This window comes from Anopheles coustani, chromosome 2 (assembly GCF_943734705.1).
Source record: "Anopheles coustani chromosome 2, idAnoCousDA_361_x.2, whole genome shotgun sequence".
NCBI lineage: Eukaryota > Metazoa > Arthropoda > Insecta > Diptera > Culicidae > Anopheles > Anopheles coustani.
This window is the reverse complement of record NC_071289.1, coordinates 22,250,935-22,276,966: the sequence shown is the minus strand read 5'-3', so window position 1 is coordinate 22,276,966 and position 26,032 is coordinate 22,250,935. Positions and strand designations below refer to the sequence as shown.

Below are 26,032 nucleotides of genomic sequence, written 5' to 3'. Positions count from 1 at the left end.
AGGTGAAAAAAAGGGACTGGTTTGAAAGAGGAGAGGAAACACAGGAAAACAAATCCATTACGCGAACCATTTCCGAAGGGTATGGACCATATTTTTTTGCCGTTGTTGTTGTGCGGATGTGGTGTAGAAACATAAAACGTCCGCTCGAAAATATAAACCCAACGCAAAAGGGAAGAAAATTCGCCCGTAATTCCACTCGGGAGAAGTGCAAAAGAAAAATGAATTTAACATAAAATCGATCATCACAAAATCCGATGCAGCAGCATCCTCCTGCTGGCGCAACTAAGCCTAATTTGAAAACCCTAAGCCTATCTCGACTTATCCAACAGGGTCCGTGGAGGGATGACACGGTGGGGCGCCTACCTGGCGCTTGGTATGCGTGAGTGAAATATTCTCTCTCTTCTGCCTCGGTATCCATAACTGTACCCATATTGTTTTCCAGTTCTGCTTTGGCATCCCAAGTGGAGGCAGCCAAAGATTTTTGCGCAAAGCACGATCTCGATAAATTAGCTGAAAAGTTAATCTCCGGCGCCGTTTGGTTGATTCGTCTTGCTAACCGAGCCCAGGAATTTGCACCGTGAAAGCAGCATCTTTCCGTGTGTATGTGTGTGTGTATGAGATAAACGAGATGATGGGACGACGTCCGGCGGTGAACGAAAAGTTTGCCCGTGCAAATTGAGGTATTGGACGAGTTTCATCATTTTGCGGGATTGAAACTCGCGACGAAATGCAATCTGATCGCGTCTGGCGGCGAACGTGACCATTGTTCCGGAGGTGGGGAGCTGATCGACAACAGCGTGTTGGCAAACTTTTTGGAGATAATGGAGAGAAACAAATTTGGGCATGCCGATAATTTGCGCCGCCGAAGGGTACCTTCGTAACGGTTTCCGATAACTTTCCCGATCGGTGCGCTGTGGTGGAAGAAACGGTGGAAGAAAACTAGTGCTTCAAACTAATGATCAACCTGAGAAGTGTAGGAAAGTGAGAGTGTTTTGGCATAAAACAAAAAAAAAAAACAAAAGTAGAAACAAACGAAAAAAGCATCTCAAAACCACACAAGCTCGGAAAAGAAAAGTCATCATCTCCCAACCCCAGCGGGGGCTAGCGGAAGCGAAGAAATGTTGGGAAAGAAAGAGCACGAACGCCATCGACAGTAGTCGCCGGATCTCGACGGATGTATGTTGCCGCGGGTTTTGTTGCTAGATGTCTAAACAATCATTCCATTCCGGTGGCTGACCCGGGCACCGGTAGAAAAACCCTGGCCCCGAGTGCAGCAGTGCTCGTAATAATCAAGCGGTGAAGAAAGTGAGCCGGTATCGACGTGACGATGGCGGTTCGAAAGCCAAATCGAAACGATCGGCGTTAGCTTGTGGTGGTTTGATGAAACCATAGAGATCGGACCCCCGTGTGCCCCCGTGGTGACTGGAGCCCGCGGTCGGCACTTTCAGACAGTCAGTCGTCAGCTGGGACCCGGGCATTCCAGTGCCGGAACAATCTCGCTGGCTTTGCCCTTCTCTCGGCGCGGTTTCGAAGTGCTAGCAACCGAGTGACGGAGAGAAATAGGAGCAAAAAATCAGGAAGAAAACGAACGTGTTGTGCTCGTGTGGATAATGACAGCATCCCGGAGGAGATAGGTGAACTGACAGGAACCGGCCTCGCGGCATCTGCTACAAAACGCGCGCACCCACACACGCGATCTCACGTGCTGTCCTCGCGGATGATCGCGGCCAGCAGTGAGTGAACTCTTTTTTATCGTTTCGGTGGCCCCCCGGAGGGAGCTGTTCTGTGAACCAGCGGGATAAGTGAGAGTGAACGAGATTTGATGACAGATGACGGTCAAACGCATCTGAGTGGTGCGTGTTGGCGCAACGTTGGCTTAACCTACCTGAAATCGGCATGCTATTGCCTTTTTCGCTTTACAATTACAATTATTATTGCTCCACCGAAACGGCATTAGTTCGCCTAATGGGAAAGTGAAATGATTTTCAAGGGGAGACCACGGAGTAACGAGAGTGGTCCATTTTAAGTGGCGCTTTCGAGCAAATATGGCGCTTAGTGTGAAGTAGTGTGTAAGAAATAACTCCACATGCGAGTGTAGGTGTCATTAGGCGCAGGTCAGCAAACCAAACACTGGAAACTTAGAGGCCCTGGGAGCCCGCGAACAGTGAACAAGTGGAAAGTATAAACCCATTGCGAGGATGAAGTTTTAATCAAAAGTGCCCCCAGGGAGAGAAAGAGAGAGAGAAGCACTCGACAGTCCGTAACGCTGCAACCTCACAGCATCCGAGCAGCCATTGCGTCGCCGTCGCAATTCCATATTGTTCGTCGGCGGAGTCAAACACCCTGCGCATGTTACTTTCTTCCTTGATTTTAATGTGGTGAAATCCTTCCTTTTTGAACCGTGTTTGTTAATTTGTTTGCCTGTGTTGCCAAGGTGAAGGCTGCTTAGGCGATGGAGTACTCGGAGATCAGCTTCTGCCAATTGTAGCTACAAACACACGCAGTGAGTCCCAGTGTGCGTTAAATGTATTGTGTTTTTGTCTGTTTTTCTGTTTTTCCATCAAAGTATGCTTGTGCTTTCATCCCCGACCGGGTTCGGTAACGGTGATTGCTTTATTGAAATTTTCTCACCTCTGGTGCTTGTTCAATTAGTGCCGAATTCCTCCGTGGCAGTGCAGTGATGTGTTGACGCACTAGGTGTGCGGCAGTGAGGGAAGTTTTTCCTTTTGATTCGCAAACGGAAAGCTTACGACTGATCATCGGAGTGAAATTGAATCGTCTCCACGTCCATACCGGCGCGAAATGGTTAACGAAGGTGAATTTTAACGAAAGTAAATTGTATGATAAAGTGTTTGTGCATATGGTGTGAGAGACAGTAAGAACGACGCGACGTCACCTGACTTGAACTGATTTGGTCAATGGCTTCGAACTGAGACGGCGTGTGGCTGTGGCATTAAGGAGAGATTCGTAGTGCTGAAGAAAAGTTCTGCACCACAATGTCAAAGGTGAGTCAACATTTTCTCATTCTCTTCCCGAATGTCCCCTTAGGTAAGCCTCCACATTCCTGTGGTTACTTTGATCGGAATGTAATTTACTTTGGAAAATAAACATTTATCTTCCAACCGAGAATCACATGACCTTTGGGGAAATAAGCTTCTATGACACAATTTATCTATGAAAAACCTTTTACCCCAAATACCCTTTGGATGCAAGCTGCGAAAGGTGACAATTGCCAGCAAAGAGTTTCACCTACATACATCTAGTAGAAAGCTCCTAAATGTACCGTCCAAACGTTACGTAATCTTCGGTGCCAGCTGCTCATTTTCGGTTGTACCCGGCATCGTTTGTCAGAAGAGTCAAAGAGCCACTAAGCTTAATGTGTTTTCCTTCCATTTTTCCACCGGGAGAAAGGTAAATGTCAACCCATAGCAAAGCGCAAAGTACACGCCCGGGCATGTCGCACTGAAGGGTACACCCAATTTTCCCAAAAAGGGTACCGAACCGAAAGGGCAGCAAACATAACCACTAGTCAGCAGTCACTCGAGTGATTGAAAATCGGACCAGGTTTTCTTTTTTTCTTTTCAATTGTCAGTAGATTCCACGTGTGAAGCGACGCGCTCGATGGATACAGTTGAGTAGATCCTAAACGCTTTTTGATATCTCATTTTTCCATTGGCTGAATCACTTTGGCCGACGGGCTCCATAGTACAGGAGGATGGATTTTGGAGCCCGGCCTCCGATCGCATTCCTGTGTCGTGTCCACCTCCGGATCGGTTCCGATGTCGCAGTCGCAGTGAGAGGTATGTCAATAGCGTTTTGTCCTCCCTGTGCCAGTGGAGCTGAAAGCAGTGGATCCATTTCCCGCTCAGTGGATGTGTGGAGCGAGAAGAAGGTGTGTTTGTTCTCGGAACGCACCGCTGGCGCCAATGCTGCCAGACGTGCGTCGTAAATGGAGCGTAGCGAAAAACCCGTCCGTACAGTCCCCAAATCGTCCGGGGAGCATCGATTTGAGTGTCTGCCAATCCGTCGTCGATCCGATGGCTGCAGAGATGAGTGCTAGTGAAGCGGTTATTTTTCTAATCAAAGAAACTTTCCTTTTTCTATGATTGATCCGTTTTAGCAAGGCAAATTTTTCTAGGATTCTTATGGGTGTGCCATAAAGATGGAATCTATTTGGAGTCGGCGAACGTCTCGGACGGCTGCAAATGGAGGTTTAATTTTTGCTTCAACAATTGTCCTGGTTGCAAACCTCAGACGCCGTTCGAGACAGAAAGTCGTCGCCCGAGTTCTTTCCACATAAACGCGTTTGCGTGGAATCTGGGAGATCGAGAGCCATAAAGAAAAAGTTCACCCCATAAAGCTGAAGCTCGCTTAGAGGATTGCAATAAAGTGGATTTTCGTTCCGTCTTTCTCCGGTCCAGCCTCCGGGAAAGCCCATCCCTCAAGCTGGGATTTTCTGACGAAGTGTTGCGTTGGAGCTATACCTATTTTTTTCGCTCACTCTCCCATCATCGGATGGAAATGATGAAAATCGCTTGTGACGATGGACTCTCCTCCCGGGTGTCAGAGATGGGAGGATGTGAGCGCACCGTAAAAGCATCATTCCATGCGCTTTGCAAAGTGAAGCAAATGTGACGGGAAACTCCATCGGCATGGGAAATGGTTTTCCGTGCGGCGTAAAAGCTGATCCGGCCCGTTAATTGAAAACCCTAAAATAGGATTAACGCAATGCAAACGAAAGCGCCGGTCGGGCGAGTGTTTACTGTCCCACCCAACCAGTGTTTAGTGAAGTGGGTTTTGTGTCGGTTAAAATGTGGCCATGATTGTATTTGGTTTTCGTCTTGTTTTGTTGAGGTTGCTTTTCTTTTCTGAAGAGTATGCTGAAGGAAGGAAGTACTAGAGAAACTTTCGCTCCACACCACTGTTGGATACATTTCTTGGCAAAAATTCGGTTGTTCCATACCCGAAATCCTGCGGATTACTTCTGCTTCTTCTGTTGGCGAGACAATGGTGTAGAGCATACCAACAAGAACCAGCTCAATTTAAGCGAAGTTTTTGTGCTGCTGGATCTTCAATTTCCCTTCCAAGAAAATTTGTCCCACGTTGAGTTTGAGAAGTTTTAGAAATTAAAAAGAAATTTAACATTCCTGATAAGAAGTTAAGCTTTCCGGAGAAGTTCAACAGACAAACAAATCATCAATCGATAGACCGTTCTATTGTATTGAAAGGATAAATCCATGGGGTTTACTGCAGTGTCTTGAAACCGCAAGTTGATGCTGCGGAGACGTAAGAAATGTACTTTATCATAGCTTTTAAATGGTTGTTTCTATCGACAAAGTCACGGATGTGGTACCATACTTATGAAGTCATGGCAATAGCTTTAACTCACTGTTTTTTTCCATAAGGCCCAACTCATAACAAACAATGGCATGTCTACTTGTCACGTGTTCGAGTGGGTGAAATAAGATTTGTTCGTTCCGGTTCGCCGATTGCGAGGAAAGCCGTTTGGTGCGTGTGGAAATAGGTTTGTAGCAGCGTGCCGTAATGTACCGAAGTTTACTGAATGTTTTGATGTTTGTTGTTTCAGTGAGTTTGTTTTGTTTTTTTGTTCCTCCTTCCTCGCCAACCATGCCTCTCCGGTAATGTTTTCAACATTGCGTTCCAGTGCATTTGGAAGACTCTCTTTCTCTCGCGCTCCCCTCCCGTTTGAGGTTCGTGAAATGCACAGGCTCCCGAAGTATGTTGTTTGCAGGAAACCGAAACCATAGCCACTATCATAACTCAATGAAAATTGCATTACAGTTTGCTAGCGGTGTTTGCATTTTTCCCGCGTCTGCTGCTGCAAACGAACAAACAAACACATCAACTTCCGTAGCCGCTTCGAGTTGTGAGGCGTTGATTGCTTACAAAGCACTTTTCCAACCAACTTTCGTTATCAACTGGTATGCAAACGCACATACACACGCATTATATCCATGCAATGGTACAAGAGTTTGGTGAGCGATATACAATGGCGCCGACGTGCATTTTGCAATCGGTCGATATCTGCCGTTTTATGTTACGGCTGGAAAGAAGGAAACTCAACAAACAAAAATCGAACAAGATAAAAGATATCAGCCAACCGTACGGTAAGGCGCGCCATTATCGGCTTATTATGCTGCGCTTTATGTTCAGCGGTTCCCTGGAGGCTCAGCCGATGTTCACACGCAACGCATCCACAACACAACGGGAAACCGAAAGGCTAAAAGATCAAAAAAAAAAGCACCAGGCACCACTATGATGTTAACTTTCATGCTGGTACAGGTTGAAGCAATGTTAATTACAGTGTCGAAGGCTTGGCGATAGCTACCTCCGGTGCCCCTGAAGACCTAGATAATGGGGTGCAAGCAAAACGGGAAACAAAATGGTTCCCCCGTTCCTTCGTTTGCCGTTTCCGCAACAAAACACTCTGCTGTGCACACCTGAGAGTGGAAGTTAGCAGAGTCATGATGATTGTTTGATTGAATTTCCTACATAATTTCAAAATTTAATGGGATACATTCTGCCGCTTCATGGAGGACGAAGAACCGTACACAGAATCGTTACATATTGCTTTTGATGCTGTGGGAAACCTGGATCAGATTGAAGTTCAGATCAGTCCAAAGAAGGGGGTTTTCCTGACAAGTTCATGTGATTTTTAGCATCTTAGCTCAACATGCCCTCTTTGCTTATTCAGGTTAATTATCTTTGAGAAGAAAGAAGGATAAGGAACACCTTTTTTTCTAGACTTCTCTTCGATGCTTGTTTAAAAGCATAACTGTTTCCAATGTTTATTTTCATTTTAGTAAGGAAGGTGGAAATAAACGACTTACTTATTAAGAAAACAAGGGCAACGAAACCTGTTACCACATTTTTGATTGCCAGCACTACATGTTGCTCGAAATTGACAGTCTCGGCAAGCATTTCTCGAATACTTGCAAAAGTTTCCAATGAATCAACTCGTACGTGATATGAAAATCATTAATCTTTCGGCCCCCGAAAACCATTTCCTGCCATCAATTCACCATGGTTTTTCCACGTGTCGGGAGGTTTATTTGGGGGGTCACCCTTTATACATGTTTTTCATCTTCACCTTTTACCCCATCGATGCATCGTGTTTGGAAGAAAAACAGTTTCCACCGTGTGATTGATTAGGTGACGCATCACCGAGTGGAAGAGGGAAAAAGGGGCTATCTTTTTGCTTACGGGATTGGGTATTTCTTCTTGGAAATTCACCCTGGACAACCCCCCCATCTTTCCCACTCAATCGTTCGAAGAGATGAAAAGTGTTTCCATCTTGATGGTTTTTCTTTTGGAGGTGAGGGACGGGGTACGGCTAACGTACCTTTTTGGAGAGAAAATTCCATCTCGGGCGAACCGTGTTTTTTTTACCTTCAGATTTTATGTTTCACTTTCTTTATTGTGGTTTCGGGTTTTCCTGGAATGGAAAGTATGTTGATCGTCGGTTTTGCCGGGGATGAAAAGAAACTTCAGGATAGGGGAAACAACAAATACTACTACTACTATCCGATTGAAAAGCAATATCGTCGGCTGTCAGCTCAGGACGTGTGAATTTTATCGATTTTAAATTAGCATACCCAATTTTTGCAAATTCATGTCCGCACAGCGGAGGTTTTCGGCTTTTGCTTTTCGACCAGCAGGAAAAAAAAGAACCAAATTCATGGAAACGGAAAAAGGAAAGAAAGCAGCATTCTCGGTTAGGTTTCTTCGGGCATCGAGGGCATTGAGAGACAAGATAGCGAGCATCTTGCCCAAGCAACCTGCCGAAACCGAACTCTGTTAGCGGAGTTCGCGCTTCGACAGACGGGTCGATTTTATGGGGAATTTATATGTAAACGATAAAATTTAACCATCGCTTCAGCGTGGAGCCTGATTTTGCGGATCAGTGGGCAATAGAGACGCCGACGAGATGCTGAGTAGCTGAGCGCTGCCGAAAGGGTGGGTTCAATATGGCTTCAAGAATTGGCCGGGATTGTTTTGGGTTTGCATAAATTTTCAGTTTTGTTCATGGACCCACTGCGAACATTGGTGGGCTTGGTAAAATAGTATTGTTTATGGATATTGATTGAGTTACCGCTAAACGCTTTTATCAATAAGTGTGAACTGAAATAAATTCAAAAAATTATTATTTTAATTTGCAAAAGTTTCACACTTTAATTAGTGTTCTGCACTCAGCAGCACTTATACAAAGTGTTTTTCCTAATGCTGTACAAGTAAGGCTACGATTATTGCTCCTTGCTTAAGGTTCGAAAGCGAAGCACCTGTACCTGCTTCCCGTTAATCGTATTTTCTAATAATGTTCTCTGCCTTTCCGACTTGACGATCATAAGGAAAATGTGTCGCTTGCCAGAAAGAAATTAGTTCCACCCGTGGGTCTCGGCCCACGCTCCTGCCTTTCGGTTGCCTAATTTTCTCCGTACCGGCATTTAGGTTTGGGCTTTTGTGTCACAAACAGCCTCGAAAGGCTCGAACAGAGGGAGACACAAACTCAAGCGGAAGGAAGTTGTTGTTAATTTAACTTTGCTGCCTTCCGCCGGCTCCCGCGGGCGTACCGGCGTGTTTTTGTTTGAGTAATTCCAAGAGCCAAGATTATTTCGCTCGGTGGCATACGAATGTATGGGCGGAAAAACCAAGAATCCATTATGGAAAATCTCTTCCCGCCCAGGTTACGGTGGAAACCCTACATCCGGACGAGAGCTGCCTTAGGTGGCGGTGCTTTGTGCGACGAAAGGTTATGTCATTTTGTTTCGGTTGTTAAATGAACGAGCCTTAAATGTTTCTTCATCGAAGGTGGCATTTAACGGAATGCTAGAACATTCCCAAGCCCGACGCCGAATGAAACTCCTCTTTCCCACCTCGGACGGTGACCCCAGGTGAGCCTATTTGGTGTGGTTTTTCGTGACCCGGGCATGCCTGGATAACGGTGGAACGAGGTGAATGGTCACCCGATGAAAAACGCGGTGGCTGTGTTTCGGGTGACATTATACCCACGCAATGTGTGTTCGTGTAGGTTGTGCTAACGGGTCGGGAAAATAATGTAATTTTGTCACCCGAACGTGCGGTTAGCGATGTGAGAAATTTGTACCCACTTCCCTTTAAGCGGTTCAAAACCAGCCGGCCAGCCATTTTCTTGTGCTTTTTGACCCGTTTCGGATGGTAATGATTTTATGGGATTATGGTAATAAATTCGTTTATGGGTTGATAAAAAAGAGCGTGAAAATTTCCCGTAGGTTGTGATTATTGATATTTTTCATCAATCTTTCCCGCTGGGTTTTGCCAGGGAAAATAAACCTTTTTTATAGAAAAAAATGATATGCAACACATTGGAACAGCTGATGTAACGTGGATGTTGGTAGAACCCGGAAAAAGATTAATGACCAGGCGTTTTCAAGCCGAACAATTTGTTGATCTACCCAGCCGGAGTTTATGCATCACGCTGGGCATGATTTATTCAACGAGCACATGATGTGCATGTGTGTTTATTGATTGTACGCAACAACTGCAGCAAAAATCAACAGGAAAGGTTAGCATGACTATAAATTGTTGAACCAACGTGAGTTTCCTAAGTGTAGCAAAAATAAATAAAAATGAAAGAATGTTTTTTCACATTTTCCCATCGATGTGGCACAAACCTATTTCATCGATTTGTTGCTGTTTCGGAGAAAGTTGTTACCACCAGAACCCACCGTACAGCTGACGCTCACGGCAAACGGAACGGACAACTCCGCCGAGGATTAGGGAACATGATGCCGTTCGATAAAACCATTTAGCTGAAATTGGCTTTGTCATGGACGTCAGCTTCCCGGTCTCGAACGCCAACCCTCTCCAACCGTAATCATTCTAATGCACGTTTGATTAAGTTATTCCCCAGCGTTGCGCTGGGACGACGAGCGTCGGATACTCTGTCCCCTCCGGCTTCCGCTGGCTCGAAGGTGCACCACTTTCTCCGGACGCGTCTCACGGGCGGAACGGGATTTACATGGGAAATGAGCTCTTGGTGAGGTGAAGGAAACGGCGAAAACAAAATCAATACCACCACCTCCACGACCACCAGGCTCGGCTTAGGCTTTGACCTTAATGCTCTCGCTTTTGGAAGCATAAGCAATGGTCGCGTTGCTCGGAACGGATCTCGTGTTCCTTACGGCTGCCGGTACGTCGCGTTTTTCATTCGTGGATTGCACTTAATGTTAGCTTTTGAACGTAACGTTTCGAATAAGAAATCGATGGACTGTCACTGGGCGAGCAGTCCCTAATAATCATACCGTTTTTGGGACGCGATCGAGTTGAATTAGTTTAATTATTTAATTGTCTAACGCTTTCTCTCTAAATTTGTTCGTAACAGCTTCACACTTCTGTCGGTTAGCTCGTGTAGGGTTGTGGAATGCATGTTTTGTGTGTTTTAATTTCTGGAACATCAATGGAAGCGAGAGGGAAAGTTTATCGAAGTTGCAGACGGGTTCATGTTGTAGAAAAGTAGTGCATCAGACTAAAACTAGCAAGTGTTAAACAAGACAATGTATGTGCCAGCAGTATGTGTTGATTAAACTAACAACACAGTTCGTCAAATTCTGCCGTTTCTCGAGATTGTATTTATTTTTGTGTGAAAAGATCGATTTTCGGATTCAGGTCGTTTGAAAAGTCCCAGATCTGGCAGTATTGATTGGAAAATGCTGGCTAAAGTGGGACATAAGAAGAAATACATCCAATAGGACTGTGATACAATATATATTTCTATACGACAATCACATGGGTAGTGTTGTGGAAAATCAATAGAAAAGGTTCCGTCTATTGTCGATTTTTCCGTTTCCAGAATCCTTTCGTCATACGAAAAGGACAACGAAACGGCGTATAAAAACTCACCCACTCGTTTGTGGAAATGGATCTTCTTTTGACGCAAGAAGGGTGAAACAGTTTGCCAAAGGTGGAAGATAGAAATCTTGTCCATGGTCATCATTTGTTGCCGGCTGAAAAGGAGGCAACTAAGGATGATATCGACGAACGGGGAGTGATGGAAAATCGAATTAAGAAATCATTACTGCGCGCCGCTCCGGGATTGGATGGCACCGAACAAAAGCGGATTATTGTACATTAATCTTCCGGCTGGCGACTATAAATATCCGTTACGCGCTGGCCAGCGGTACGCGTGTACTTTACGGGTACATGTTTGCCCTGCAGCTTTTTTCCGCATCGTAAATCAATTATTGATTGACGTTCATCGATAATTTTCCACCCATAAAATCGGGAAACTGCTTGATGAATGGAGCTCGAAGTGTGGCTACAAAAATTGAGCGCACCATTTATGGAACTATCGGCGAAATCGGGAGGTAATGCCAGCACGTGCCCGCTCCGCGGCCCTGAACCTTTCCGGTATGCCCTTCGGGTGGGGCATTTTTCGTTGGCAAGGATTTCCCGTGAGCTTCGGCGCGGTGCTCGTGAGTTGATAATGATGAATTGTTCGGCCATCGTAGTCCCCGGGCAAAGGTGCAACTGCACTTTCCAAACCGGGTCAATCATGGGTTGGATTCGATCGCATTCCCTCGATCCACGCCGGATACCGAACGCTGCCGGTGCGTCAATGTCGGGGCATTTGCATTCGTGATTTGTGCCTCGGCAAGTTGTTATTTATTCACGCCTTTAGGATCTCGCAGTGCCGCGTTTGCTTTTCCATCGCCGACCGGGCGAACAAGCACAATCGATTCGAGGTTTCGAGAACCTCCCGGCGGGTGAACACCGAATTGCATCCCCCTTCAATCAATTGCCACGGCAACGCCATAGGCCACGGCATAGACAAACGAAATGTGAAATGTCCTAGATATGGCCGCACAATCGAACGGCACAAGAGCGCTGGCTTCGCAAGGGGGAGTAAAAGGGACGGAGAAGGCAGTCCTAGAAGCGGGAAAAACGAGCGAGACGGGTGGAAAATCGATATTCCATTTTCAGCGTCGTCCGCAATCCGACGTTTGCTCCAACGCCAACGACCGAGGGCAACCTACATTTGTTTTCCATACCTATAGTTTTTCACCTCGCCCACCCCCAGGGCGAAGCCTATGGAGTGCGGGAAAACCGTTCGCCCACACGAAGGAAGGCACTTCGGTCTAACATACACCGCCGTAGACGTGTGTATGTGCACGCGTGGGTTCAATAAGCCCATGCTGGTATGTGTCTGACGGTGGAGTGGGCTCGGTGTGACTTAACTGTCAATATGATTAAAAATTCATTTTTATCCATCAACGGATAGCGTGCGAAGTGGCACGGGAAAAAAGGACGATCGAGTCGAGTTTTCCCTAGCCAGGATAAGAAGCGCCATTGAACGCTCGTAGCACGGTGAATCGCAGCCGGTGGGAGAAGAAGCTCCCCCTCGGGAAAGCGTGGTATCGATTCCCTTAAACGCCTGCCATAAAATAGGAAATGGAATGAAACGGCTGTCGATTATACGTTGCTTCCATTGCGAAGGAAAGCCTCTTGGAATGCAGGTGTTGACTACCTGAACTATTTTTATCGACGTAATAGTTAATCGGTAATTCTGTGTAGGTGCCGTAGAATGTACCGGTCCACCTCCAAGATACCGAATCTGTAACCTCACTGTTTTGATGCCAGGAAATGCTCAGATTTGTAGCTACGATTTAGAACCTAAGAGTTTATGCCAAAATCCTTGAGTATATCAGATGACACTGTGAGCGAAAGTAAACCAGGCAATCGTGAGCGATGACTTTCAGTCTCCCATTAACCTCCATTTTCCAAGTCTGGCGGTTTTCTTTGACGCACCAAAGGACCCTACGGTTGAAAGTCACTGACCGACTAACCCAACATGTTTTGCGAGGATGTCTTCTCAGGGAACCTGCGGTGCCGACAAGTCCGGTATTTAATAAGCCCATTATGGCTATTATGATTTCACCAATGGCGTTGCCAGCTGTGGGCCTCTAGGAGTCGCCCGGGCTGGACCGTTCCTTGGTTGCACGCAAGGATCTCGTTCGACTTTTTTCGACCTCTTTCTAGTAGGCGCCGCCAGTACGTTGGCCTTTTGTAGGTTAATGCTTGCAGATGGTGTAGCACATTTCCTTTCCTAGGGTGACCCTTGTCCGATAAAATAACAGGCCACCGGGAGGGAACTGATGTTGGGTAACCCCTTTGCCGGCGGAACATGGGCAGGGGTTATAAATTTAGCACGCCATGAACCCCGTTTAGGACTCGTTTGACCTGTGGACGGTGCGATGAGACAGTAACGAGGTCCATTACTACCGATGAACTCTCAAGGGTGTCCGGTGGAAATATTCGCCACATGTGGAAGAATAGGTTCCGGGAGCGACATGACCTAACACATTCCAACACATTCCATTTTTTAATTAAGTATCCTGGTTTTCCCTGTACACCCTCACTGTTCCGGTATTCTCCTACACGCAGAGCATTCTTGAGGTCCTCGGTGCGCCTGTGTATGTTTCGCTGACGTCACAAACATCCTACCCGAGCTCGTTGGGCAATGTTCATGCTCCTAGCAGGGACTTTCCTGGAAAGTTTTCCAATAAATTGTCCGCCTCCATTTTCCCATTTCCTTGGCACCATCAGTTCTGGTGTGGAGCAAAGTCCGATACACTCATATGTAGGTTTTCCTTCCATACTTCTTTCCCACGGAACCTTCAGCAGAAGCTTATGTTCGTTGGCAGCTTGGCGCAGAAATATTCCGCGTACAAACTCTGGCGTGTGGCTTAGCTCCACTATGGCGTGCGTGCTGGCGGGCAAATTACGTGTGAAGAATACATTTAACTCGCCGTACCTTCCACCAGTGCACAGTGGGCACGCGAAAAGAGGAGCGACTTTAAATGAAACCTTCCCGGAAGGAAGAAACTTCCCCGGCGATGAGCACACGGATAATAGAAGGTGTAGATTTTCGGCCCGAGATAAGAGGACGTAACAGCCGGCGCTACGATGGTCTAGATTTATAATTTAAAACTCCTCAAGGTCACCACGGGTTGAGTGCATCTGATTCGCTGCCTCGGTGTTATCTTTTCCCGATTCGCTTCCGAAGTTATGAAATTACGTAATGGATTATCCAGTATCCAAGTTTTCCGGCACAATTAGTCACGCCCAAGATGGTCCTCTTCCAGTAGGATCAGCCTTTGCTAGTGATTCTGAGGCAAAACTCCTTCGAAGCGAAAAGTTTTAATCAATTTTAAAATAACTGGCGCGGTTAGGACCGTTTTTTTTTACAGATTTAATAATCCCTATTAAATTACCCTAACAAAACTAGTAAACGCAAAATCTGGGTAGAAGTTAGTCTGAAAAACTATCTGTTTGCCTCAATCTTAGCTGAGGAGCAAAGATGTTTCTACGGCATCCAGACTCCGGATTCCGGTGCTGATGTCAGATGCCACTATTTTTCATCGTACGTACAGAGCATAAAATGTCGCCAAAAGGGAAGCATAAAAAAGAGCGTATTGTTTGTCTTGCCCTGCAGTTCACCAACAGCTCTTCGCATTCGTACATTGAGCAATTCTTTATGCCGGCAGCACCAACACCGACGACGTTCGCGAAAAACTCACAAACTGCCGTAGTCTGGCTGTGCGAACTATGAATCATTGTGCTTGTTGATCTTATCACCGGGGTCTTGGAGCCGATGGTGTGTGCGTGAAGCGTTTCGCTTACGGTTCAGTTGCAACGCTATGCACCGCTGATTCCGTCACATACGACCTGAAAGCAACCGACAACAATCGCGTTCCGGCAGTTTCCGAGTCTCGCGTTGGGTGCTCCATCGAGGGAGATCTCATTGAGACATCGTACCCCCGCGAACCTTCGCCGAGAGCAATAGATCCAGATCTAGCGGCTTAAATGATGTACTGAATAGATAAACACTGATGCAAATCCGGATGCCATCTGGAGCGGCGTATTTCTTCACGAGGCTCTAAGTCTGAGAAAAAGCGCCTAGCACAAACGATGCCGCAATCCAGAACCCTCTTGAAGTTTGCGGCACCACACGGAGTTCTTTTCCACCTTCCTAGCTAGCAGTGGTTCCTGCTGCGTCTGGGGTTACCTAAGAGGCGAATGTGCATTTCTTTTCCTGCATGTGTGGCATTTTTCAGCCACATGCTGGAAAACTCGTGCACCGGGACTTAGGGAGCGTGCAATGTGACAATTTCAGCACATTGTGCTCGGCGCATTATTGATTCCGTTCAGCGTTTTCCCGCGAGTCGCTCTTCCGGATAAGTAAACACACTCGAAGCGGGCACCCGTTGCCACTGTGCAGCCATATGGGGGATTATTTATTCGCTTCGCTTCAAACTGATTCACAATCGTTGGTTGCAATTGTGTGTTGGAGACAGAGCGTTGCCTCAGAGCGGAATGTGAACAGGATGCTCGGGCACATTCCGTTAGTCGAGCGCAGGAAATTAAAATACGTGCCTCATTTCACGACATCCCGCAAGTGGGATTTCATTAACATTGGAAAAGATCCTTGCAAACACATTGTTACGGAACCATAAAAACCAATGCGGTATCAAAGTGAGTAAGCTAACAGTCGAGATAAAGGTGGTTTTTAGTGTCGATAAATCTATTTTCTATGTTATTTATTTTTTTAAATTAAATTTATAGTTGTTATAGTAAAATTTTTATCACATCCAACTTATCTTAGCTGTAATTTTAATTGCGTATGAGTTATTAAAAGCTAGCATTGCTAAAAAATTGCATGAAGTACCTTACACTCGCACTTAATTGCATTATATAATTTATGTCTTGCAACAAATTAAATTTAATCTGGAGCAGAAAAAAAAACCTAAGAGCCCATTAAATTAATTTACCGAGAACACGCAAATATCGAATCAAACGATGTGTGTGCACTCTGCTGCATTTCGTTACCTTGTTGGTGTTGGGCCGGGGTGCACTTTATTGTGCCTTTGCGAAACGGGGCAACTGGGGTTTTTTTTTCTTATCCAGGCCATACAAAGTTTACACCCCTCCATCGTGTTCAAGAGTAATCCAACAATAAACTGCTCGGGAAATTGTGCGCAAGGAAAATGAACGAAAAAAAAATAGAGATGCTCATTTGTCAATCCAACAGGTTTTATATGCGGTGTGATAAAAAATGCTCTCGTACCGTTTGTGCAATTAAGTGTAGTTTTAATTGAACGTAATTAGAGTTTCCGCTCGAAGGAGAATACTTTTTACGTCATATTTTCGCGTGAGTTGTTTTCTGTCTTTTTTAAGCCCGAAGAGGATTTTGCGTGTGAGGGATGCTGTTTGGGACAAAAAAAGAACAACCGTGTGGCAAGCAGCGCGTCGAAACATGCAGCGAAGTTGGGTTTGTAAGCGCATCATGCATCCGACTCCGAGGGGGATTATCTTAATTTGCACTCCAGAAAGTCCCGTTGTGTTGATGTGATGGTACACTTAATGTGACTTTACCTTTTTTTTTTTCTAGAGTTCTGTGGGTGACGGAGCAATTGTGCAAAGCGTTGGTTTGGCATTAGATGAGCTGCGATGGTAATTAGCAGCGAGATAAGTTTGCTCGGATGGCGCTGTAAAATGTGTTTTCGCTCCTTAACACCCTCTGATAGTTGTATGCAAAGGTCCCCGAAGTGTTGGTGTTGCAAGTGATAAGCTTACAGATTTTTTTTCCTTTTGGCGCGGGAAAGAATGCTGTATCTAGATTAATCGGCTCAAGGGCAATTATGTTGAAGCAGAGGCCACGAGGGTTCAAGTAGCAAAGTGGGTTGAGTGAAAACGACCTTCGAACATAAAAATAACTATAGATTTATCTTGGGCTTAACACGTCAATCTGAACTCTCGAGAAATTCGATGGATTCCTAAGAACTGGCTAAATTTTCCTCGTATCGGTTTAATGTCTAAATGAACATAGGACTCGCCCACATGATACGGCCAACATTCCTTCTTCTCGAAACGTTGACGAACAAAATGAGACCATTTTCCGACGCGGGCGTTTCATTCGAACCGTGCAGCTATGTTTAATTTATGCACTTCGAGCCGAAAGTCCTCCCCCTGAACGTCCCGACGAACCTTGCTCGCATGTGTCTCCTCCTTTGTTGACCTAGTTATAACGTCAGCTGAAAATGTATGTATGATGGACTGTTCTGGGGGAAATGGAAAACATGTGCTCATGCGATACGGAGGTTGTGGAATGCGTGCAAGTGTGCTGCGAGGGACGTGTTTATGTTTAAACCCGCCCCGGGTTTGATGTTGATGCGACGAAGATGAACTAGAAAACCGCCAGCCATTGCATAATTCTCTCCCGTTTAGCCCTCGACATAACGCCGCAGACGAGACGTGGGTGAGATGGTGACATTCAGCTGTCAAATAGTAGGCCAACGCGAACGATTCGGACGATGGATTCGGTTCGGAGATCAAGATGCTGCTGCGCCGGGTTTTTCTTTTCTTTCGCCAGTTTCTTTGTGTGGGAATTTTTCTTGAAAAGCGTCGAGTGAGCTCCGTTTGTGAATACCCGAGGAACGTACTCAATTTTCCACCTGTTTGCTTTCGTTTGTAAAGTGCGAGTCATGACCGTATCAACAAGGCTTCAATGAGTCAATCTTCCGTGGTACAACAATATGTTTGTGGAGCTCTCCTCGGAGCACCGAAGGTTCGCGCGAAGGATTTTCCATTATGTGGTTAGAAAGTCACGCCGTTTCGCGCACCGAGAAGCAATAATTAATCGCTTTCGAGACCGAATGAAAATGGAAAACTTAGTCGGACCGAGTTCACGTGCAGTTGGCCTTTCCATCTGTTCTAGCGCTCCTTCGTTCGGACGAGCTCAAGGGGGTTCTCTTGACGGAATGGCGACGGTGCGATGGTTCGGTTTTCCAATGTTTACAGTGTGTAAAACACGACGGTGCCCTGCTGGGTATCGTTGAGTAGTGTCGTTTGAATTTCCCCTGCTAGATCCGGGTGGCACTATGTATGTTCCAACTTTGGGTTTGTGTTTGAGTTCAAACCCAATTCAACCAACCGCAGGACGATGGTACTAGAGTCGAGGTCTTGTTTAATGTACTCTCACTCGATTGCAATGTTCGAGTTAAATGGTATTATGCCACCCGAGTTGTCTGGTTGAGTAGGAACTATTTAATTGGATTACGCAGACGGGTGTGAGTTCGCACGATCAAGGTGTGAAACTTTGAGCAAGGCTTCGGAAGAGTGTTCAGAAATCATTTTAAGCTCGAATTCTATGTTGCTCTTGAAAATTAAATTTGTTCGATAATATCGTCAAAACAGTTTTGATAGAAAGTACTTTACTAACACAGCTTTTTCCTCCGCTTTCTCGGAGCAAACAAATCAAGTCCACCAAATACTATTTATGTAGCAACAAAAGTACGAAAGGTTGGGATGCTCTAACAGACTCACAGTGCGTCGCTCGTTGGCGCTGTACTTCTCTGTTGTTGATCTGTTTTTTTCGATACCCACACCTTCACTACGGTCAGCCGCGGCGAAAAGCGGCGTCTGGCCAGCTCTCGAATCCCCAGCGGTCAGGAGCGGAAAATCGCCCGCGTCTTAAAATAGCGCCAACAGCGTTGACCGTCGGGTGCATCGGGTTTGGGCGAGCAGGAAATTTGTTTGCGGTTGCTGCAGCTGCATCGGCCGCTCTGTGTGCAGGTAAAGCGAGCGAGCGAAAGAGCGAGCGGGCCAAGGGTGAGGGAAAACAAAAAAAAAGGAAAATGCAAGGGAAAATGAGTCAGGTTTACAAACGTCGTGTGTGCATGCAGGGTCGGGGCCATGCCGAGCCGGGTGGCTTGAAAAAATTACTCCCAACGCTCAGTTCGGTCGTGAGCAGCGTTGCGAACGGTGCCACGCGCGGTTTTTCCTCGCGGTTCGGGGTTTTTCCGTTTAAAAGTTAGCCACACGTGGTAGTTTATTTTGTTCGGCCCTTTCCAACCGGCTAACTCCGTGGTTACCTCCGTGGTGGAAAATAGTAAACTAAAGGAACCCGAGGGAAAGAAATTCAAAGAGAATAAAACTTCAACTTTCAAGCGAGGGTGGAGGAAAATCGAAAGTGACCCTATTTTGTTGACCCGCTCGCGAGGTGTAAGTAGAACTTCCAAAGTGGCGGGACCCTATTTGGCGTGCAATCGTATTTGTAAAGCAAATTGGCAACAATTTCCCTGACGCGATAAGCCAACAACATATGGAACGAAGTACGTTCACTCACTCTAAGCTTGTTGGTGTTATATTTTCGTTGTTCGCAATCGTCGAATGGGGCTAAAATGCTTGATGGTGATAAACCGCAACATAATTTAAAATAATTACATCGAAAATGTCGGACGCGTAGTTTGTGCTCATTAGCGGAAAATGGAGTACAGCACCCGAAAGGGCACCGTTTAGAGAAACGAGGTCAAAAATTCGATCAACCGTCGGACGAGGTCGCGAATCGGTGATCGACTTTTTGGCGACCGAAGAAACCCGTCCGCATTGCCGCGGCCAAGTGCGCCGCCAAAGTGTGTGAAAAGTGCAAACAAGAAAGCAAAACACAAACCCACCCGCCAATTTAGTGGCTTCAGTCGAACGGGGGAACTGAAGTGTTCGAATGACCTAGGTGGAAAAGTGAGTGTGAACGGGAGGGAAGCTGCAAAGGGCTTGAGATCTGTGCGCCTTCAAATTTGATTAATGCTATTAACCGGGTTGCATTCATGCGTGTGCTGGTGTGGTGTGAGGAACCGGGCACTGGTAAGGGGACTCATGCTCTCAAGACGGTGCCCCGGTTACGGTGCTGAGTAGCATCGAAGCATCGAGTCGAGTCCGCTGTAGAGGCAGTTACTGACTTCGTCAACCGTCGTCGAGCCCGGGTTACCGGGGTGAGGTTAGTATGTTGATTGGTTTTTAACGACGGCCTGACGAGCGGCGTTAAAAAAATCCACTTCACCTTTTTTGTCGACGACAAACAAAAAAAGTCTTACATGCTCCGTTACACGGCGCTAAATGGGAACAGGGAGTAGATTTCGGTGTAGATAGCTCTAGGTGGCGTTCCCTCTAATGCAGTGCAAGCATACCGAAGCAGAGGAAATTAAACCACTGTGTGCCTCAGAGCAACGTCGTGGAGCTCACTAAGGGCCGAGAGGAGTAAAACATGAAGAAGAAATTCAAACATGGTTGTGAAAAAAGCAAAAAAAAGTTTTCAAACATCCAAACGCCACCAGTTAAAAAAGATCAATGGTTCTCTCTTCTTTAATGTGCATCTTTTTTAAAAAAAAAACAACGCTCGTGTGACGTTTTAGGGGATAACGGCAAAGGTGGGTGGTTGGTTTGGCACTTACCTAATTACAATAACCATCAATTTCTATCTACCGGGCGTGACGTGGTTTCAGGTGTGCCCTAATAACCGTTAATCCCCCGGAGGCAACGTGTAAAGTACGTAATTTGATCAGGGAAAGAGCAAACTTTAGTGTTGCCTTGGAGTGTATAGGTTAAGTAACTCTTCCTAGTTTTTTTTTTTATCAAGCCTAAATGCTTTTCTAAACCTCTTATCAGGTTTCAGTGACTTATTATGTCATATTTGAGTTTTAAAATAACTTTGATTCATTTATGGCAAACTAATAAAATACTGTGCAATAAAAGGCAATCAAGTGAAGAGATAAAATGGTGAAAATATTAACAAACAATGACCTACCAACGGCAATAAAACAATGGACTATTATCGCTCAACGCTCTTATTCGAGTTATGATGCGTTACTTTGATTACTTACTTCGACATTTCCATTGAACGTAATAAATGTTTACATTTTAACATCAGACTTGCTTTATCTTGATGTGGATAAACGCTTTTACTCATGTTGTTTTTCATAGACCTTTTAACCTTATTAATATTAAACTTATTATCGGTAGGCATTTTCGTGTGAGAAAAGTTTTAAACATTTATTACCGATTTAGTACAGTGCTTTAAACTGATGGCCGAAACCTTTCACTTTATCCCTTCAAACTTCGTCATGTCATTTATGATCTAAATTGAAGGCATTTTAAAATAAATCCACCGTCCAAAGTTGCGAATAAATTTGGCTCAACCGGTGCCTCTTTCTTCGGTGTGAAGCCATTTAACGACACACTGGATGGTGTGCTCGCGATAAAAAGAGCTCCATAAAGCCACCATTACGTGCCGGGGGGCAGTATGGCGTCGGTGTGAAATATAAAGGAGTGTCAATCAAATTTTTAGCAATGAAGTAACATAAAAAAGCCGCAGGAAAAATTCTCGAAAGTGGTGGGAAAATGCGAAAAAAAGGAATCGTTGGTTTTTGGTCTTTTGAAATCGCTCCAATCTGTGACTTTGTTGCACCGTCAGGTTTATGATAGTTATTATGTTGCAATGCGTTTTGTCTTATTTCAACCGATCGTTAAGTCTGTCTGGTGTAGGTTCGGTTCGGAAGAGGAAAGATTTTCCGCTCGTTATTATGATGGGACCGTAGGTTTCAATTTTAATGGTCGCAAATCAGTGACAAACGAAATGTCAAGTCCGTGAGGTAGAAGTGTTTTGTAGCTTTTAGTTGATTTTTCTTCTGAGTTGTACCTTGTTTTACTTGAACTTTCCCTTCAATTCCTGTGTTCACTCACGATCGCAGATTGGAAACGGTTCAGTCACGATAATTTACAGGTTAAAAAAAGAATTCGACCAAAATGTAATGAACCTGAGGAAAGTTGTGTTAGTACAGCTGCACTCGAATGGAATGCAATTAAATTTTTGTAAATTGGAGTGTTCTCGATCTTGAGCCGAGCACGAATGCCGTGATATGGTAGAATGAAGTTGTAAAACCCGACAATTAGAGCTGCATGTTTTGGAAAGAAAGCACCGTGCGCAGACGACGAAAACTCGTAGGTGGTTTGACATTCACGAGCTGTTGCGGATATTTGACCCCATCCACGCTAGTCAATTTTCCACCTTTCTCCCTGCTCTAACTTAATTTACACCCAGCGCTATGGCGTACAGCAACGTTGTATGAGGAAAAGAAAAAAAAGGGGCGAACACCTTGGAACCATTTGGGGGTGCGCGCATTCACGTGTTCGACTTTGGTTGTTGTTTTCTTTGAAGGGTGATGACGACACGACACGACATTTTCTACAACGTTGGCATGGCGGAAAAACGACGCTGCTCGTTCGCCCACTCGACCCACGGTTTGTGTGGGCGAGGTTGTGCTAGAAGGCCCCCAAACAAAAGACATAGCCTTAGCGAGGGTTGCCAGATAAGAATATGACGCGGCTTAGCGTAAAATTGCCGGCTTTGATTTGATTGAAACAATCGTGAGCCGGCGAAGAAAGCTTGCGAAAGAGGCGAACTTTTGCGTGGGTTTCTTACGATTTCCTTTCAATTTGAACGCTCGTATCTTCTGCTGATAGCAAAGGGTGTGTGGCGGCTTACTGAAGGTCTAAACCCATCTCCGAAAGTGAGGTACTGCTCGGCTGCTTTGTTGGCTCATGGCTCACTTGACATTATCGAAACATAACCGAAGCGAAAAAACACGTTCGTCAACCGACTGGCAACATAAGAATGTTCATTTCGAAAACACCTCACCTACTCAAGCACAAACACCTCCTCAAGGTCGCGGAAAGACGCGCCCAACTACGCGCGTGGGACGTGTTTTCACGTATCGTCGGCACATTATCGGAAGCTCTTGAAGAGGGCGAGGTGGTGCCGTTAGAAATGAAAACGAAAACCGAGGGAGTTAGAGGGTCTCCTTGTAGGAAGAGGTAAGCTTTCAGATATTCATATTTACGGTTTGAGGTTGTTGAGTTGGGAGCACGGAGCAAGCTTGAAGGAAATATGATAGTTCCCTTCCGATGAGAATGTAACATTTGGTACACATAATTGCGGCATATTACGTCTCGTGTTACGTGATTGCGATGGCGCAAAGCGGTAAATGTTAACACGAATGCTTAGCCGAAATACTTGTCTTTCATTTTTCGAACATAAATTTGAATGTGGATATGCCCCTTCTAACAAGATTGTACGATTTCGATCGATAAGGATAAACAAGGAACATCAAGAACTGCATCAGAAGTAAGCAATGAAGAAGAAGTCGAAATAATCTCTTTACCTAAAATTGTTTTGCATACTTCTAGTTACCCTAGGCTCTAGGGTTTAGCGGTTGAACGTCGGAGAGGTTCTTCATAAATACCATTGCGAACCTAAATGGAAATGTGCTGTCCGAAAACCCACCGAGCCACCGAAGTTGCCCTGTGGGGCATTCTCGTTATGGTTATGGGCTTCATTTCGAAAATTTTTATGCCACCCAACGAGGACCGGAACTCCTACCAGCATCGTGTATGTAAGTCTATTCTGGGTCTAACAAATGAGTAAACTCGAGCTGACGTAAAGTATAATTCTTTGCCACACTAATATTGCCTGCTGTGTGGAGTTGAGAGTTTCCCATTGTTGTCGGCACGGTACGAATGGGGCAGGGAACATTTTGGAAAATTTGCATTCCATACGAACCCCTACAAATCGGTCCCGAACCCGGGGGTGTATTTTTAGCGATACTGAGTACTGATTCCATTACGGCCGTTTCGTACGGCTCCCGGTGGGAAACTTCTCTGACCGACCGGTCTGCAATTGCAGGATACGGATTTGCATTTCAATGGAAGTGAAACTGTCGGTGCATGTGCATGAAGCGCAGATAGGAGCTAATGGGAAAAGCCCTACTCCCGAAAGAGGATTCCCTTGTCCCGATCGGGGAGAGGGACTGATGGGACTTTGCGGTTGCGTTGCTGTATTTCAGCTGAACTTCCGGGAAATAGGAAGCTCGGTGCGGGCGAAACAGGATTCCAAGTACAATGCGCTGAAGCCACCCCGGGGGGACTTCACTTTTCCGGTGTTTCATTTAAATCCGTTTCGGGTTCTACGCAGCGAGGAAGTCACAATGGGGTTACCTTTTTTTTCGTAATGGTTTTTGGTGGATAAATTATTACCGACCAGCCCAGGGCTATTGCATTATTTGTTACCGGTGTTGAAAACCGACTGGTATACTTGTTTTCAAAACAATTATTTGCTTTTCTGAATTGGGATTATACCCAGCCAGGGTTTTTTTCCACCATGGGTTTGTTTTTCTGGTCAGCGTTACTCCAAGTTACCCTTTTTTTTTGGTATGGTGGTCGGAAAAACCCCGATCGATCGCCTTTCGGCGCCAGCAATCCTTGGAGGGCGGCGAATTGCTTCGCTGGACGGAAAATATGAAAAATACCGGCAGACATAATAAATGTGTCGGCACACAGCACGTCCCAGTGCACAGCAGCACTTCAAACGGACGCGACGATTAGAAGCGACGGAATATGGTGCCGGTGCCACCTACCTACCAACCCACACGGAAAAGTACCTCTCCTTCGAAGTTGTCAATCTTCCGAGAGAATCGCTTTGTCCTCGGGTTCGTGTTGTGGTTAGTTCCGCTCCGAGCGTCTCAACCACCAGACGGTAAAGGTTTCCGTGGAGTGTTTTTAGTTTTAGTATCGGCTTTTTTCTGCCGCAGGACGTTGTCGGGAAAGTGATAGTGATGATAGTGTTCAGATAGATTGTGAAAGGGAGTAAAAGGACTTATAAAACATCGCACTGATATTGTAAGATTATGATGGTTTCAAGCGCGGGATAAATGAGGCATATCCGTCGTTCAAGACATTATACTCTTGGATCGCATTAAGGAGGTAGACAAGATATTGACAGTGGATAAACAACTTTAAAAGGTCATTATATGCCTCGAATGAGCAGTTCATATTACAGAATTGTGGATTAGAGTGTTAGCATTATTAAAGAAAAACAAATTTATTCAACTACTGTATTTATAAGGTAAAGTACTTATGGTTTCAAACATCAAAATCTTAGTCCAAAATTCTAACCTCGGCTATAATATTCTTATAGAAATAGAAAATTTCTTTGCAATCGTTTCAAGACTATTTCACAACAAATATTCTAACCATTGCATAACCTATAAATTATTCTTTTATCCTCCCACCCCCCTGCTCCCCTCTCCCGTCGCTGCCCTTCCTCTGCGATTTTACTCCGGATTTAGAACATCGCCGCACCGCACGGAACCAACTTGCCTGGCAACGTGCTAACGGGAAAAATGTACCCCGAGATCCACCGAGATACGGCACGTTCGCTCTGTTTGAACAGCTTGGATAAACTCCGTCTAAAATGTGGTATCCGTGTGGGAAAAGTTGGGTTTCGTTTCTGTCCTTCCCTTTGCCCATGGGCCGGGAAGTTTGCCGACTGTGTGTGGGGGCGTCTATGTACCCCTGTTCGTTGTGGTGGCAGGAAGGTGTGGTCGAACGGTGCGGCTGTAATTGAAAATATTATCACTAATTTGCGGAAAATCGGATAAATTCGATAGCTGGATAGAGTTTCATCCGATAGGGACCGACACTGGCAAGGGAGATTTGGTTTCAGATTATTGATTTATTTTTGTCGCAGTTCCTTCAATATTAATTTGAATGCAATAAATCATCGAATGCAAGTCGAGGATAACTATTCCTGGAAGATTGATAGTGCAGCTTTTGGACTTCCCTTTCGCGATGTACAGAATATGTTTCATTTCCTTTTGAAAGGGTGTTGAAAACTCGGAAATTCTTGACATCACGATAAAAATCTCTGCTGTGTCGTTAAAAAGTCTATGTTCCTTTATAGTTTATGTTCCAGGACATGCAAACACACTTCACTGTTGATAGCACCACTCGCCGTCGGACTGTAATCAATCAGTCATTCACCTCGTGTGACGTTCTTCATAGTGACGCAAGGGATGTGGTCCTTTGGCCATCGTGCCTTCTCTCCTGTACATGGGACACACCGTGTCCAGAATGTTGAATGTGCTAGATTTTTCCATCACATGGAAATGTGAAGGACACTCGAAAAGTTTCGTAGTAAATTTTCCACCCACACCGTCTCGAACTCTTAGTGTTTCTTTTTTCCTTTCCCTTCCTGAACTATGGTGGGTCTATAAATGGTGACCAACGGTTTGATGTCTTGCCTCGTACTTTCATGTTTCAAACGTGGTTGTTTTTGTTTTTTCAAGCTCACATGTCTCGATGGAGC

At 45.4% G+C, this 26,032-nt stretch overlaps 1 protein-coding gene across 1 annotated transcript in view; it reads left to right on the top strand.

The window, feature by feature from the left end:
* The first annotated feature begins 332 nt into the window (after positions 1-332).
* LOC131266321 (uncharacterized) overlaps positions 333-26,032 on the top strand; it is a 117,110-nt gene continuing 91,410 nt past the window's right edge. The window contains exons 1-3 of the mRNA XM_058268787.1: positions 333-379; positions 443-1,733; positions 2,567-3,005. Coding sequence (XP_058124770.1) covers positions 2,997-3,005 — 9 coding nt within the window. The 5' untranslated portion in view covers positions 333-379; positions 443-1,733; positions 2,567-2,996. The remainder of the gene's footprint in view (positions 380-442; positions 1,734-2,566; positions 3,006-26,032) is intronic.